The 17,037-nt window shown below is 37.9% G+C and overlaps 1 protein-coding gene across 1 annotated transcript in view; it reads right to left on the bottom strand.

Annotated features, from left to right (window-relative positions):
- TMEM123 (transmembrane protein 123) overlaps positions 1–11,393 on the bottom strand; it is an 88,412-nt gene extending 77,019 nt beyond the window's left edge. Inside the window, exon 1 of the mRNA XM_036743960.1 lies at positions 11,307–11,393. Coding sequence (XP_036599855.1) covers positions 11,307–11,393 — 87 coding nt within the window. The remainder of the gene's footprint in view (positions 1–11,306) is intronic.
- Between the last annotated feature and the right edge of the window lie 5,644 nt (positions 11,394–17,037).

Here is a 17,037-nt window from a genome sequence, read left to right as displayed (position 1 = left end):
AGGGAGGTAACCTTTGTTAGTGAAATTAAATGTAATGACTTGATAAGTATTTATTGTATACCTACTGTGTGCTCCCAAACTACGCCAGACACTGACAATAAAAAAAGAGGCATAAGACTTACTCCAGTTGGAGTGACCAAATTAACATGCATCTTGTGAAAAAATACTAAGCCATGATGTTATTGACTTTACCTGGAGCAGGAATTCAAAGGAAAAAGAAATCTTAGTAGGCTTAGTACTCAGGGAAGATTATCTGGAGGAGGTGAGAGTTAAGCTAAGCCTTGAAGGATGGTATTGCAACAATTCGGCTAGCAGCTGTTGTGGGGGTGAAAGACCAACAACAAGAACACTTCCCTCACAGGTTCTTTTGATCTCCTTTACTAAGGAAAGCAAGGTTAAGGGGTTGACAAGCTTATTTTGATCCAACATACAAATATCATTCACTTAGTTCAGGGTGAAAATCCAGCACCCTGAACTTCAGAGCAAATACAAACAAATTACAAAGATACATTATAAACAGACCAAATACAATTCATAGTTACCAAGAAACCATCAACATCTGGGTGAGCCAGGAGTCTCTTAGAGCAGCTGCCCAGAGTCCCGAGCCTCCAGGAGTGAGAGCCTCAAGCAAATAGACCTATTCTCTCTTTTTATACACTCTTTGGACGTCATCAAACATCATCTGGGTGTCATCTGAGCCACCAGAACTCAGGCTCCTACTATTGGCTCTGGTCTTAGCAACTCCCCTTAGGACCCTGAGGGCTTCACACCCACATTGACTTAGCACCTAGTAATTAGGGGTTTGGGCCTGGGGTTTAGAACTTAGTTAGACTCAATCAAAGAGACTTAATTAATTTATCATTCTAAAACAGTAAAAAAGTCCCAACTTAATTGATATTACAGATGGGTGCAATTTGGACAGATCCAGAGATGGTACAAGATCATTCTAAAAAAGGACAACGTTACAGGTATAGGTTGGAGGCAAGAATGAATACTGGGAACAGTGAAGAAACTGTCACTACCTTGGTGACGATGGGCACTTGGGCTCCTTGGGCCTTAGTTTGCTCAGCTGTAAAATAAGGGGGTTGGCCTAGATGGCCTCTGAGGTCCCTTCCAACTCTACATCTACATCTACATCTACCTGTCTGGAGTGGATCACAGGATTCAAGTTTGGAGAATACTGAGAAGTAAATTTGGTTGAAAGTAGTCTTTCCCCTCTTGGATTTCTTATAGCACTGTGCTTACACCTGTTCTTTGCATGTATATGTGTATATATACATATATATATATGTATATGTGTATATATAGTATACTTATTTATATTTATATGATATATTTATATTCTATTATTATTATTTGGTGTGCCTGTGCTTCCCTTCTTCCACAGGAGGTCAGTTCATAGGGTAAGGGTTTCTCTTGAATGCCAGCTCTTTATTTTCAGTTTCTTTTTCTTCATCCAACAAGAAATAACCTACTGACAGGATGAGAATTTCCTGTTTTCTTCTCTTGAGAGACTCTTAAAAGTTTTTTTAATGGCTTGTTTTTATAATAGTCATTTCTAGAAATATTCCTCCTCCTCTTCCACTCCCTCATCCCTCTGGTTCTTGATGATGCTAATGTTTTAATAACGATACTGAATTCATTCAATAACATTACATTTATTGAGTGTCCACTATGGGCTATCACATTGGCCCTTGATGTGAAAGAACTACATATGAAAAGTGAAATAATAATACAAGACCACAATAGAACAGATGACAACATGCTACTATCTTCCAGCGGTAGGAATCATTGGAATCAAGAGGTTTCAGAGCAGGACAGGACCTCAAAGATCCATAACAGTATATAATAATGGTAAATATTGAGTTATATAGACTATATCCAGTAGGAATTGATAGGACAGGTTACTGTAGGTGAGAGAAGATTTCATGGAAATTAAGCGGGCTCCTGCCTCCAGACAGGTGGTAAACTATAGTTACAGAATAAAGCATATATTTTCAGACATGGCCAGTGTGTTGATTTGTTTTGCTTGATTACTTATTGCAGGATAGCTTTATTGGGTGAAAAGAGGTATTAGAAAGTGAAAGTGATGTAAAAAAAAAAAAGAATGCTGTTCAGTGTCCTATTCTTTGTGACCCCATTTGGGGTTTTCTTGGAAAAGATATTAGAGTGGTTTGCCATTTCCTTCTCCAGCTCATTTTTCAGATGAGGAACTGAGGCAAACAGGGTTAAATAACTTACTCAGAGTCACACAGCTAGTAAATGTCAGAGGCCAGATTTGAGCTTAGAAAGATGAGTCTTTTTGACTCCTGGCCTAGCATTCTATCCACTTGGCCACCTCCTGCCCCCTAAAAAAAGAATAAAATATATAAAAAGAAAACAAAAGGAATTGAGCTGGATCTTGAAAAACAAGAAATTAGGATTATTGTTTGACATATTTCAAAGTGCTGTCATATGCACAGTTTTGTCCTACTGCTAGCTTTAGGAATAAAAATGCCAACAAACAAACACACTGACAAAATTAAAAAAGCAATTACTAATTATTCTGGACTAAAAATTGACATAATAAACATTTTACAAGTCAGAGATTAGAGAGTAGATGGTTAAGAAGAAACCCTTAGGGAAACCCCTACATTAAGAGGTGAGGAATAATGTCTATGAAAGAGACAAAATGGACTGATTAGAGGAGAACCAAGAAACTGGGAGGTCTCTGAAGCTAAAGGAAGAGAAAGTATCCAGCAGATGAATGTGTCAGATCTGTGAAAAGTAGCAAAAAGGTCAGAGTCTGGAAAAAATATCATTTGATTTAGCAATTAGGAGGTGAACCTTTGACAATGCAGCTTTAGTAGTATGGTGAGATCGAAGGCCTGATTTTAAGGTGTTGGCAGAGTGGATGGCAAGGAATTAAAAGCAACAAACATTAATGATGTCACCAAGAAATTTAGTAATGAAGGGGAAGATGGGAAGGAAGAAATAAGGAATTGGCATGGCTTGAAAATATCAGAAGGAGATCATAGCATAGTACAAGTGTCTAAGAAGAAAAATCGTTATCAAGATACTTCATTTCTAATGGACAGGATTATTTACCCGCCACAAGTAAACAGAGAAAAAGATAGTTCCAAATTGCTTTCCAGAATGGTTGGATCAATTCACAATTCTATCTTCAATTCATTAGTGTTCCAATTTCCCTACATCTTCTCCAACATTTTTCATTTTCTTGTTTGTATGTGTCATATTGGCCAGTCTGATAGGTGTGAAGTGATACCTCAGAGTTGTTTTAGTTTGCATTTCTCTCATCAATAGTGATTTAGAGCATTTTTTCATATGACTGTAGATAGCTTTAATTTTGAAGAGATTATTTCAAAAAGCATATTAAATCAAAGGTAATGGGACAAATCTCATTAACAAGGTGAAAACCCAAATAGTAGTAGTAGTTATTTAGTCGTTTCATTTGTGTCCAACTCTTCATGACCCAATTTGGGATTTTCTTGGCAAAGATACTAGAGTGGTTTGCCATTTCCTTCTCTGGCTGATTTTACAGATAAGAAAACCGAAGCAAACAGGTAAGCAACTTGCCCAGGGTCACACAGGTAGTAAGCGTCTGAGGCTAGATTTGAATTCAAGAAGATGAGTCTTCCTGACTCCAGAACTCTATCTCTTATCTGCCACCTAGCTACCCTCGAAGCCCAAAATACCAAAATTATAAATGGAAGAAGCTTAGATTTCCCACAGAAATAAAGATCAGGTTTTTTTTTTGAAAGCTCAATAAATCAAGAGTATTGAATTACAAGAAACAACTAGGTTCAAATTCTAGTTTTGTTATTTATCAGCTGCATAACCTTGGATAGGTCTCCCTCAGTCTCAGTTTCTTCATTTGTAAAAGGGGAAGACTGGACTAGGTGATTTTTTTGCAGTCTTAACTCTAAAATCTATGATCCTATGATACCGTCTAAGCAAGCACATAGCAAAGGTTCCCACTCCTGTCACTTCTAAATGATGTAATACTACAAATGTCAAGTATGAGGCACAAAAATGAAATTAGAAGAATAAACGTCAGCAATGAAGAAGTTAAAACGTCACTATTTGCAGATGACATGATTGTATAGATCTAGAAAACCCTAGTAACTAGGCTACTTCCTCCTCTCTTCTGCTTAATAGAGCTCTTGGCTTCTTTCCAGACTCAGCTCAAATAGTACTTTCTGTAGAAGCCTTTCCCTGCTCCCTAGCTGCTGGAGCTGTCCCCTTGTACTTTGTATGGATCTTGTTTGTACCTATGCAGGAGCATGTTGTCTTCTCTCCTAGAATGTAAACTCCTTGAGGCAAGAACTGCTTTTCTTAGTACCTGGCCCATAATAGCATTCACTAAATACTTTTGCTTATTTAATTAACAAAAAGAAATATATGGAAATAATCTCTACCTTCAAGGAGTTTACATTCTATAGAGGAGAGACTATGCATATGCAGATAATTAAGTACAATATAATTTGTTGAAGAAAAGAACACCACAAGCTAGGGGGGTTAGGAAAGGCTTTATGAAGGAGGTGGAATTGAACTGAGCCTTAAAGAAAGGTCACAATCTTAAGAGTTTGTGGTGATGATGTTTTCCTGTTTGTATCTGTTTTTATTTTGACTGCTTGTGACTTGGTAAGCACTTAATAAGTACTTTTTTTTTACTCATTTGTCAGGCCTGGGACACAGCTTGTGCAAAGACATGGAAGTGGGAAATGGAACATCCCTTTTGGAGAACAGCCTGTTAGACAATTTGACTGTAACACAGAGGAGTGTGTTACGGGGAATAGCAAGCAAAGTGGGGCTTTTTGTTGTCTTTTGTTTTGGAGTGCTTCTCAGCACTAAGGCAATCAAGTGCCTTTGATTGAGTCTTGCCATTGTTTGTAGGAAGGCCCACACCTTTTTACTAGTTAGGTCATGAGGGGTGTGAAACCCTCAAGAGGTGTGAAGTCCTCAAGAGGTGTGAAGCTAGACCTAATGTGGACACTGGATTAGTTTTAACCCACTATAGCTCACAATTCCTTCGCTCAAGCAATCTACCAGCCTCAACCTAATAGCAGAGATTACAGGTGTGTGCCATTATAACTGGCTGAACATACCTTTGAAGGAAAGGCAACACACTCAATGATTTGCTCAAAGTTGCTTTTATTTACTTCAATCAATGTATTCAATCTTATTTGTTTTGTTCAATTTTCTCAGTAGAGGTTAGAAAAGCTTTGACTCATATTCCCATATCTACAATCATTAGGAGTGATAGCTTGGGCTCAGTGTGACGCATTTTTAAGGGGAACTTGACCAAACAGGTGTATGCTGATATAATTGGTGGTCAAGGTTATTTGTGCCAACATATGATTTACAGTATCCTTTGGGATAACTGTCAAGTGTTTAGTAAATAGCATATGATACTACACTGATGTCATACATCAAGGTGATGATGGCACTTGGTTACAGACATCAGATTATCAGACCTACACAATCTAGCTGTTTACATAAAAGGGACTTGGAGTAGACAGGCTTATTTGAAATTCAAAATGGAACCATTTATGTCAAGAGGCTTATGCCATTCATGATAAGAATGTATTACAATAGTTCAAGAAACAAAAGATATTTGAACTTTATGTGAATGGAGAGAAGGGAATTGATATAAGAGGTGCTGAGAAAGCAGAATAAAAAAGATGTGGTAACTTAACATGGGAGTGATTAGAGACAGAAAGGAATGAAAGATGATTCCAAAGTTTGAACCTAGGTAAAAGGATGGTGGTATCCTCAACAGAAATAAGGAAGTTTAGAGGAAGGATGAGTTCTTTGGGAAACATGTTTTGGACATATTGAGTTTGAGATTCTGATGGGACAGTCAATTAAAAATGTACACCAGACAGTTGGTTATGTGGTAGTAGAGTTCAAGAGATAGATTAAGGCTTGGAGTCATCTTCAAAGACATATTAATTGAAGGGAGCTCATAAGATTACCAAGAAAAATAAGATAGAGCTAGAAGGCCTAGGACAAAACCTTTAGGGAGACCAATATTTGATTGGTGTAGAAGATGGGATGATGATTCAGTAAGAAAAAAGAGAAATACCATTGACCGCAATTAGAAAAATTCACCAGATATTTGTTACTTAACCTGTTAATTCAAGTGAGAGGAGCTCATGTAAGCTTAAATGATTTTGAGAGAAATTAAGAAAGAATTGACTATATAAGAAGGTATCACCTACACTTGATTAGGTTAAATAGTAAAAATGTCAGTATTTTTTAGTAAGTTCCTAGATTTAATGTGATACCAATAAAAATATCAACAGGCCATATCACATAGTTAAATGGTGTCATTCATATGAGAAACATCATGATGCAGTGGAAAGAACACTGGTCTTGGAATCAGAGACCTGACTCAGAATGAATCTGGCCCTTGACATATTAATTATGTGACTGAGCAAGTATCTTAAATGCTCTGACCCTCAGTTTCTTCATCTGTAAAAGATGTGTAATAATACCTGTTGTACTTGCCTCATAGCAGGGTTGTTTTGAAGATTAAATGAGATAATACACATACAGCATTTTGCAAACCTTAATGCATTATAAAAGCCAGTTGTTCTATGAAAAAGACAGATTTACAAGAATATCAAGAAAGGTCATATAAAAGAGAATAGCTGAATGGGATCTTGCTTACCAGGTTTCAAAATGCATTATAAAGCAATAGTTATAAATATCTCTCTGGCACTAGGGGGAAAAAGAGAAAACAGATCAATAGAACAAAATAGAAAAAGCAGACCTGGAACCTAATGTATATAAGACATTAGCATTTGATAACCTCATGACTAAAAACATTGGGGAATCATTATTCAGTGAAAACTGTTGGGAAGATTGGATAGTTGGTGTAGCAAAAAATTAGTTTAGATCCATACCTCACACCATCTGCTACAATAAATTTCAACTGGATCAATGGCCTAAATACAAAAACAATCATACAAAGCTAGAAGAAAAAGGAATAGCATATTTGCATCTGTTGTGGAGAGGGTAATTGCTTATCATTCTAACCAATGAGAAAAAAAAAAAACCATTGAAACAGTCAGTGGGTTTGATTATATGAAGATAAAAGGAGAGAAAAGAAGAGAAAAAAGAAAAAGAGATACTTTCCAAAAGACTAAAAAGAAAACGGATGTATTAGGAAATATATTTATAGTAAAGGTATCAGAAAAAATACTGGCTTTTACAACCTATTAGGAACTGATAAATCAGTGAAATGCATTCCCCAATGGAAAAATTGTCAAAGTTTGCAAAGGCAATTTTTGAAGAAGGAAATACAAATTGTTCATAGTGACATGAAGAATATTCAAAGTTCCTAAAAAGACAAACTTATGCCCCTTTAAACCTACTAAATTGGTTAAAAAATAGCAAAAATTAGAAAAAATTCAATGTTGGAATGTCTACTGGAAAAAGGCATTCTATTATACTGGTGGTGGGATTGGAGAATTGTGCAAACTTTTTGGTGTGTAATCTAGCAATATATAATGAGCCACAACACTGATCATGCCCTTTGATCAAATGATCTCATCATTGACTAAAAATCAATCAATAGACATTTATTAAGCACCTTCCATGTGCCAGGGACTATGTTAAGCTCTGGGGATAAAGGAAAAAAAGGACCTATATGCACAAAAATATTTATAGGTGTTTTATTTATAATACTATCATTTATTTTATTTCTAATTACTAATATTACTAATTATTAATACTTTGTTACTGATACCACCATTGTCACTATAAATGAAACCAGAAGATATAGGGAAATTGCAGTTAAATGGAATGATGCCTCACATTCTCTCTGTGGAATGGCAAAGTTATTTCATCATGTGCAATAAAGGAAAAAGAGATCCTATTATGGAGCACATGGTTATCTTGGCCTTGTAGTGTTCACAATGACTATGAGGATCATCAAAGCTTGTATGTAAGTATCTGCTGCAACGGATACAGAGGTAGAGAAATTCTACAAAAATCTTGACAAAATCTTCCAAACCAATTGATACTAGATGCCTTTAATGTAAAGGTGTGAATGAGGGAAGATAGTGAAAAATATATTGGAAAATATGGTTTGGAATTATATAATGAAAGGGACTAAAGGTTTTTAGTCTATTCAGAAGCTTCATGCCTATATATCTTACCGGTACTGAGCAGGGCAAATATCCACTCACGTGACAAAAAATGAAATTGACTATATTTCTTTTTTTGGGGGGGTGGGGGGGATTTGGACCCTGTGATTCCATATATATGGAAGATATCTGAATGTGTAAACTCCCTCTACCTGTGCAAATCAGCAACCCATCTACAACTTACAGCCTTAGAGTTTCCTGAAAAGCAAATGACTTGCCAGGGGTCACACAGCCACTATGAATTAAGTGATTTGAACTCAGTTGTCTTGATTTCAAGTCTGGCTTTCTACATCTTAAGGCCTCTTAACTACAAATTACTGCTTCTCTAAGATCTCTTAAAAGACAAGAAATGATCGGCTACTTCTGTGAGAGTCACTTCAGAATGAATTTTCTACATGTAGCCTAACCATTAACTGGGGGCCACCTCCAGGCGAATTGAGCTATATTTTGCCATTGGACTCAGATGGCTCCAGAGGAGAAAGTAGGGCTGGTGACTTTGCACAGCCCTCTCTCACTTAAATCCAATTCACTTGCAAGTTATGGCATCATCTTCCTGATGTCATGGTCCTCTTTGAGAACGAAGGACAAACAAAACCCTGTGAGTAGTCTGAGCTGCCCCACTGGGGACCCAACCGGTCAGTTTCAGTTGGGCAATGCAGCTCCTTTCCTTCCTTCCTTCCTTGCTTCCTCCCTTGTTTCCTTGCTTCCTTCCTTGCTTCCTCCCTCCCTTCCTTCCTTCCTCCCTCCCTCTCTCCCTCCTTCTCTCCCTCCCTCTCTCCTTTGTCTCCCTTCTATCCCTCCTAGATGGCTGAAACCTAGCAAGATATCTTGTGGTTTACAGGCTAGATTTCTTTCTTAAAGACCATGCCTTAAATCCTGTTCACTCTGGATCTCATTGATTGGCCCGCAATAGGTCCCAGCCCAAGGCCTACTTAGTGCTCATTATTTGGGTCCTGAGTGAAAGTTAATAGTAATTGTTTCTGTTTTGGCCAGAAACCCGGAGGGTTTTCCCCTCCCAGATTGACTTTTTTTTTAAAATTAGGTAAAAGGGGCTATTGCTTGGCTAATTTTTTTTTAATGTAGCCTTAATCACTGAATAGGTGTTGCCCTCAGTCAAAGTGAGAACAAGACAGACCAAGGTCTCCCATTTCATCCAGGGCCCTCTCTTGTCATCCTGATCTGCCGTATTTCCCCAGGTATAAGATGCACCCTTTTTCAAAAAATTTGGGATCTAAAAACTGGGTGTGTCTTATACAGTGGTTGCAGATTTTTTTACTTGTGTTTCCTGCTTTTTTGTGCTTGTTGTCTTTGTGCTCATTGTTTCGCATTTGTTACCGGTCATGTTTTGCCACGTTCTGCCCAGAAATGTCTCAGAAAAGATTTTTGTACAGTGCTGAATTCAAGTTAAAAGTGATCCAGTTTGCAAAAGTGAATGAAAATCGTGCTGCTGAATGTAAGTTTGGTCCTCCTCCAACTGAGAAAACAATCCGAGACTGGCCATGGGAAGAAGAAACCCTACTGTAAACACCAGGGCAGAAGAAGGCCATGAGAGGCAAGTCAGCAAAATGGCCTGATTTAGAGAGGGAATTGAAGATACAGATTGAAGAGCAAAGGGCAATTGGAATTCCTGTGTCCACAAAGATGGTCCAGCATGAGGCAAGAAGAATTGCTGATGAAAAAGAAGGTACTAATTTCAGGTTCATGAAATGGAATGGACTAAGCATGTGTACATGTACCAGACTTGCCCAAAAGATGCCTGAAAGCTATGAGCAGATGAATAAAACTTGAGTTCAATAACTTTATGTAATTTTTTCTCAAATTTCGGGCCCCAAAATTAAGGTGCATCTTATACATGGGGAAATACAGTATATCTTGCCACTGGACCCAGATGGCTCCTGAGGAGAGAGTGAGGCTGGTGACTTTGCACAGCCCTCCCTCACTTAAATCTAATTCACTTAGAAGTCATGACATCATCTTCCTGATGTCATTGTCCTCTTTGAGAACTGAAGACAAACAACAACAACCACCTTTGACTAGTTGGGGCAAAGGTCAAAGCCAATACCAAATTGGAAGAAAGAATTTAAAAAAATAAGCATTATTGGATGAGGTGTGGGAAGACAGGCACCCTAATATATTGTTGTTGAAATTGTGAATTTGTCTAACCACTCCAGCTGGAAAAAAATAATTTGGAATTTTGCAAAGAAAAAGTTACTATCTTACTCATACTCTAACCCAGAGGAAATTGACAAAATGAAAGTCCCTAGATACCGAATATTAATTACTTGATATACTAAACATACTAAAATATTCCTAGAACTTTTTGTGGTGGAAAAATACGGGAAACAAGTCATGTGACTATTGATAGGGGAATGGTTAAACAAATTGTGGTCTGTGAATGTAATGGAGCATTATTATGCCATAACAAATGATGAATATAAGGAATTCAGAAGAACATGGGAAGATTAGTATGAACAGATTGCAGTGACCATTATTAGTATACAGGACAACAAATAATGAAATAAATTTTCCTTCTCTCAATAGAGAGATGCAGGGACCATTGGTGTGGACTATGTTAAGGCATAAGTGCTTGGTTGATTGGTTTTGGGTAACTATTTTGCTTTGTTAGAATTGAATGGGAGGACTATCCATATAGTGTGTGTATGTATGCATGTATATACATATATACACACATGTTATATATGTAATATACATGTACATATGTGTATATATGAATATATGTATATATGTATATATATGTATATCTATATCTATCTATATCTATATATATATATATATATAAAACGACTATGATATGGGAGAAAACGCATTAGCACAATTTTAAAAAGGTTAAAGATGTGAAGACACTGCATGTAATTATAAAAGCTCCAGACTGACCTATTCAATAATGGACAAAGGAAAAGAACATAGATTACTGATTTTTCCCAAGAGGTTGTAGCAATCATTGCAAGTTCAAAAGAACCTCAGAAGTTCTTCAGTCAGCAAACACTTGATTTCCTAGTCAAATGGAGAGACATGGAAGCCAAGAGTGATACTAATTTAGAATATAAACTCATTTGCAAAATGAATTGCCCTTAGGAACCCCTGATCTTGTTAACAAACAAATCCTCATCCTGTAGCTTTTAACTTTACATTCTGTCTTTGTAGGGCAATAGAAAACTGGTTGTTCTCAGAAGAAACTTCATCTTCGTCATTCTCTTCAGCATGTTCCTTGTTCATCACTCCCACCTCCAGACCCTTCCTTTGCCATTATCACTCCAGTATTCTATTCTTCATCATTGCCCCCAGATACTGCCATCTACAGACCTCCAAGTCATTCTCCCTCCTTTTCAAGGGGTTTACTACCTGGCTCAGTCTTCCTCTTCAACCCAACTCCTGCTCTTACCTTTGGAGTCTTCAATGTACATGCTTACATCCTCTCAAACACCCTGAATTGCTAGTTCATCAACCTCTTCAATTCCTATGACCTAATTTTACTTGACATTTGCTCAGCCTCTGACACATATGATCACCCACTTCTATATACTTTCTTTCTTTGGCTCCAATGCACTGCTGTCTGATCCCCTGATCTCCCCTCCCCCAATTGATGCCCCCCTTGAAATTACTGAGCATATACTTTGTATTTGTCTGTGAACATATTCTTTCTCTGTAGTAAAATGTAAGCTTCTTCACAGTAGAAACCTTAAAATATGATCTTTGTATTCCCAGAACCTAGCACAATGCCTTGTACATCATGGGTACTTAATAAATGTTTGTTGAATTGAATGTTACATAGGAGATTGGTGAAAGATTATGAGCAGCAGCATCTCACAAAACAGTGAGATGAAATGGAGGGGAAAATGAATTTGTAGAAAACTCTATTTGAGACCTAGTTAAGTCAGACAATCCCTCTAACATTTACATATGAAACTGGAAGGTCAATAGACATATTACTAACAGAGATTGAGAGAACTTTATAGAAACATAAATACCATTTATAATAACAACAAAATAAATCAAATTCTTGGGAATCAAATGACCAAGAACTGAATAAATACCAATATAAAGACAATTCTAAATTTTTTTTAACATAAGCAATCACTGAATCAAATAATTAGATATTCAATTCATAAAACTAGGTTGAGTCAATATAGTTTTTAAAAAGTTGATACCACCCAAATTAGCTTTTAGATTGAATGCAGTACTGGTTAAAATGCCAATGTGCTGCTCCATAGAAGTAGATGAATTGATTGTGTATATGAAAGAACAGTCAAGAATCTCAACTAGAATTATGAACAAAAAAATTAGTGAGGGAGAATTGCACTGACAGATTTAAAATTATACTGTGAAAGGGATAATTATGAAAACTATCTCACACTGAATAAAAGTTAGCAAAATAGATCAATGAAACAGAATAGATAATTCATAATTAGAATCAGAGGCATTCCCTCTATAATATACCTAACAAGTACTCACCTAGTCTTCACTTAAAGACCTTCAATAAGAGGAAACACATTTGAGGCAGGCCATTTCACTTTTTAATAGCTTTCATTGTTAGGAAGTGTTTCTTGGCTTCAAGCCTAAATGCCCCTCCTCAAGCTTCTACTCAGTTTCCAGGTAGGAAACAAGAATTCTAAACCCTCTTCCACCTTCTTGTACTACAGCTACCATGTTCTCCTTGCACTGCAATTCTTCTCTTTTTCAGGCTGATTACTTAAGTACTTCAGCTGATCTTTAGCCTAGGTTTTTCATTATCCTAGTAGCCTACCACCCCCTGAATACTTTACAGGTTATTATTTTCCTCCCTTACATAATGGGAGAATAGCCAATGAGAGCCCAGTCCTGGTAACATGTGAATGTTTGATGAGCCAATTTCTTGGAATGTGTAATTGAGTGCCCTGCTGTCCACTTCAGAAAATGCACAATTATTTTTTTAAAGATAGGGAGAAGGCCAATTTGCTAATTTTTGTTCTTCCTACTGGGTAAATATAAAGGCATGAGCACATGACACTGCTGTTGCTCCTATCCTTGTGATAGTTATACTTTCCAACCTTAGGTGAAGAAATATTGGAGACAGAATGAGATAGGCTGCAGCCTTATGAGCTGCAAAAGGTTGGAAGAGGACTGGGTATTGAGGAACTAGAATACAAATCAGAATTTCTGGGCAGTCAAGATCAGTGGGGAGTGAACCCACTGGTGACCTGCTTGACCTGGCCTACCAGTGAACTAACGCTGAGAAGAAACAGTGCTATTTGTAAATGAGGGAACAGCTTAGTCCAAAGGATATGCTGCATTTCGAAATGAGCTTAGTGGGGTGAATTCTTTGTAGCAACCATTTAAGTTTTAGCCCCCATCTCTAGGGACTGAGGTGGTAGAAGGAAGAGTATACCCCCAGGTATTGAGGGGAATGCTATGTATTTCTATATTTGTTATATCCTCTGTCTCAGTAATTAACTTTTCGGAAGCTAATTGATATGAATGGTTAAATAATACTAGGTGCTAGTCAAAAATATTGATGACATTGAATAAATATTAATTATCACCAACTAGATGATGTTGAAGAGGTAACTGATGATTGGTACTGAGGGGCACACTGTAATAGGGCTTGAGTCAATAGCATTAGAAGGATACCACTAACTCCACAGGGTTACTCTTAGAGCCCTGAGGAGATGATATAATCTTGCTCTTAGAACCCAAACTGTCATGAATGGGAGTTGGGAAAAGGACCTTCTTACTCAATTTTCCAGTGGGATTGGTAGTTGGAATAAGGACTGCAAAGTCTATTGCTAGTCTTTCTTTGGGACCTGTGACAGTGAGAGTTTGGGTAAGAATCCTGAGAGCTTATAAACATTACATTTACACGTGGCACCCAGAATTGACCATCAGATCCAATGAGTACAATGAGACTGTCACCTCTTTGTTCCTGGGAGATGCACTTCTCTTCATGTACCTAACATCACATTCACGTTTCTGGTTGCCATATCACTCCATGGATTCATATTGAGCTAGCAATCCATCAAAACACCTGATTTATTTTCAGGTGATCTTCTATCTAACCATAGCCATAGTTATGCTTCTCCTGGCTTGTACTACTGAAGCTGATTTTTCAAAACTCTAGTGTAAGACTTTAAATTTAACCCTTTAAAATTTTACTTTATTAGATGAATCCCAATGATCTTGTTCATCAAAATCTTCTTGAATCGTGGTTCTGTCATCCAGTGTGTTATCTCTCTCAGCTTTGTGTTAGCTGAAAATTGGATAAGCATCCTATATTTTGCTTTATTCGAGTTACTGACAAAATTATATTAAGCCAATGAGGGCCAAGTGCAGAACTGTGGGGCACTCAGTTGGAGACCTTTCCTGAAGCTGATATGGAGCTGATCTTTTCATCTGATCAGTGCAGATTCCACCTAATTGTATTATTGCCTGGTTCATATTTCTGTATCTTGTCTACTAGAATGGTATGAAATACATTAACAAATACTTTTCTAATATCCAGGTAAACGAGACTAAAATCCAGAGCATTATTTTGCCCTCTAAATTTAATAACACTGTCCATAAAGGAAATATAGTTAGTCTAGCACAGGCCTGCATAACATATGGCGCATGGGCTGCTTGCAGCCCACTGAAGGATTTCAGGCAGCCTATGAAAAATGTAGAGAATGTAAAAGAAAGTAAAGGTGTAATGAATGTTTTGTCAATGCTCCGCTTAACCCAACTTGCACAAGTCACTATTGTGCTCATCATGTAACTTGGTAGGTGGGTTGCCACTGCAGACTCTCTCCTGTTTGTCATGTGACCCACAGCAACCAACCGTCGTTGGTCTGTCTTTAGTCTGAGAAGAGCTAGAGTTGGATCTTTTCACTGTGTTTTTCAGTGGTTGCTGGCATTGAACAGGGACAAAGTGAGTGCAGTCACGAACCGAAGCAGCTGATTCTTGATATGAGATGAGCGGCCACAATGCAAGGGCTTCTTCCCCTTCCTTGTTTCTCAGCTGCCCTCCAAGTCCATGAGTGTTTTAGCTCTCTCTCCAAGGTCAGACATTCAGTTCAGATTTTCTTTGTATGTGATCAGTTGCTGTGGAGACTTTTTGGTTCTAACATTAAAGTTTTTGGGGCGACTTTGCAAAATGGGTGATAAAAAGAAACGGAACACTGAATCAGAACACAGAGTGTTTAATCCAGAGTGGACAAATTGATACTTGTTTACTTACACAGAGACAAAATTTCGTGCCTTGTTTGCTGAGAAATAATAGCCATTCCAAAGGAATACAATCTTTGTCGCCATTTCAAATCAAAACCCCCTGACTTAAGCAAGTTGTACATCAATGAAAAACAAATTAAAGTGTCCAAATTGTTGAAAACTCTCAGAGGGGAACAACAGTAAATGAGGTGGCTACTAAGGTTAGTTTTCATATTTCTAAAGAAATCAATTTAAAACATGATTCTGGAGTATGATAAGCTGATTGCTGACAAGAAGTGTAATATGTCCCATTGACTAAATGTAGATAGTAAGAAAACCTGAAAAGTGTATTAAAGCTTGTACCACTTAACAAAGTAATTTTATTTTATTTTAAGGGGTTGACAAGCTTACTTTAATTCAGCATACAAGTATCATCCACTTAGTTCAGAGGAAAAACCCAGCACCCTGAACTTCTGAACAAAATGCAAACAAATTACAAACATCAACAGACATACCTTGTCTGATTCAAATCCCAATACATAGTTACCAGAGTTCAACAAAGTCTCAGCATCTGGGTTTACAAGCTGGAGGGCTCCTTAGCTACAGCTGCCCAGAGTCTCCTCATCAACACCATCTCGAGAGCCCTTAAATTACAAACAAACAGACCCAATACAATTCATGGTTACCAACATCTAGGTTCAGCCCAGGAGTTCAGAACAAGGGCCGGCCCAGTCATGCACGCCACCACTGCTGTGGGTAAGAGAGCTCCAAAGAACAGACAGCCAACCCCTGGTTTTTATATCTTTTGCAGCGTCAGGGGTGAGTCACACATGCGACTCACCCACATGACCTAGAATCATCACAAAGAGGCAGACTTAAACCCACGTGGTCTAAAAGCCTCTGCTGTCCCAGACATGTAAACTAGGCCCTCCCTGGAGTTAGCCCCACCTTGGGCCCCACCTTAGTTGCCAATCCATACCCACTAAGGTTTTACACCTAATAGGGGTTTGGGCCTGGGGCTTAGCACCTAGTAAGGCTCAATGAATTACTCAAAGGGAACAAAAGCCAAACTATTCAAGGGCACCCTTGAACTAAGTGCTAAGGAGCCCATTTTTGGTTACTAACACACTCCACCCCTTGTTCTAGGACACATAATCTAATTAGCCATGTATCCTAGAACATACATTGTGATCCAATTATGAAGGAAACTAAAACATATCATTCATAATAAAGCAAAACATATCATTCAGTGACATTCCAAATATTGGTTTACAATGCAAACATGACCCACCCCTAGGTCGGCAAGATAATCTTGTCAATCAATCATTCCCAAAATACTTGTTAACAATTCAAATATCCACCCCTAGGTCAAAGCAGGTTAATCTTTTAAGTTCATAAAGTACTTCTTGAGCATCACCCTGCCCTTGCAGGCTTTTTCCCAGTACCCTGAGGCATGGGCATGCTTTAGTTAGTAAAGTCCTAAAGCAAACAGAGTTCTCTTGGGGATGTCTCTTTCTCCCCAAACTGCCATTGCAGGCTTCCACTTGGCACCCAAAGTCCCAGTTTCAAATAAAGAGTCCAAACAAAGTTCTTTTGGGGTCTGTTTTCCCATTATGTTCCAGTCCCTGGTTCCAAGTCCTGAGGGGCAACTAGACGATAAAAGCCAATGGGGTGGGGTTCCTGGGGGGGTCCAAGGCACTTC

Source organism: Trichosurus vulpecula, chromosome 2 (genome assembly GCF_011100635.1).
Source record: "Trichosurus vulpecula isolate mTriVul1 chromosome 2, mTriVul1.pri, whole genome shotgun sequence".
NCBI lineage: Eukaryota > Metazoa > Chordata > Mammalia > Diprotodontia > Phalangeridae > Trichosurus > Trichosurus vulpecula.
This window is presented reverse-complemented; position numbering and strand designations above follow the sequence as displayed.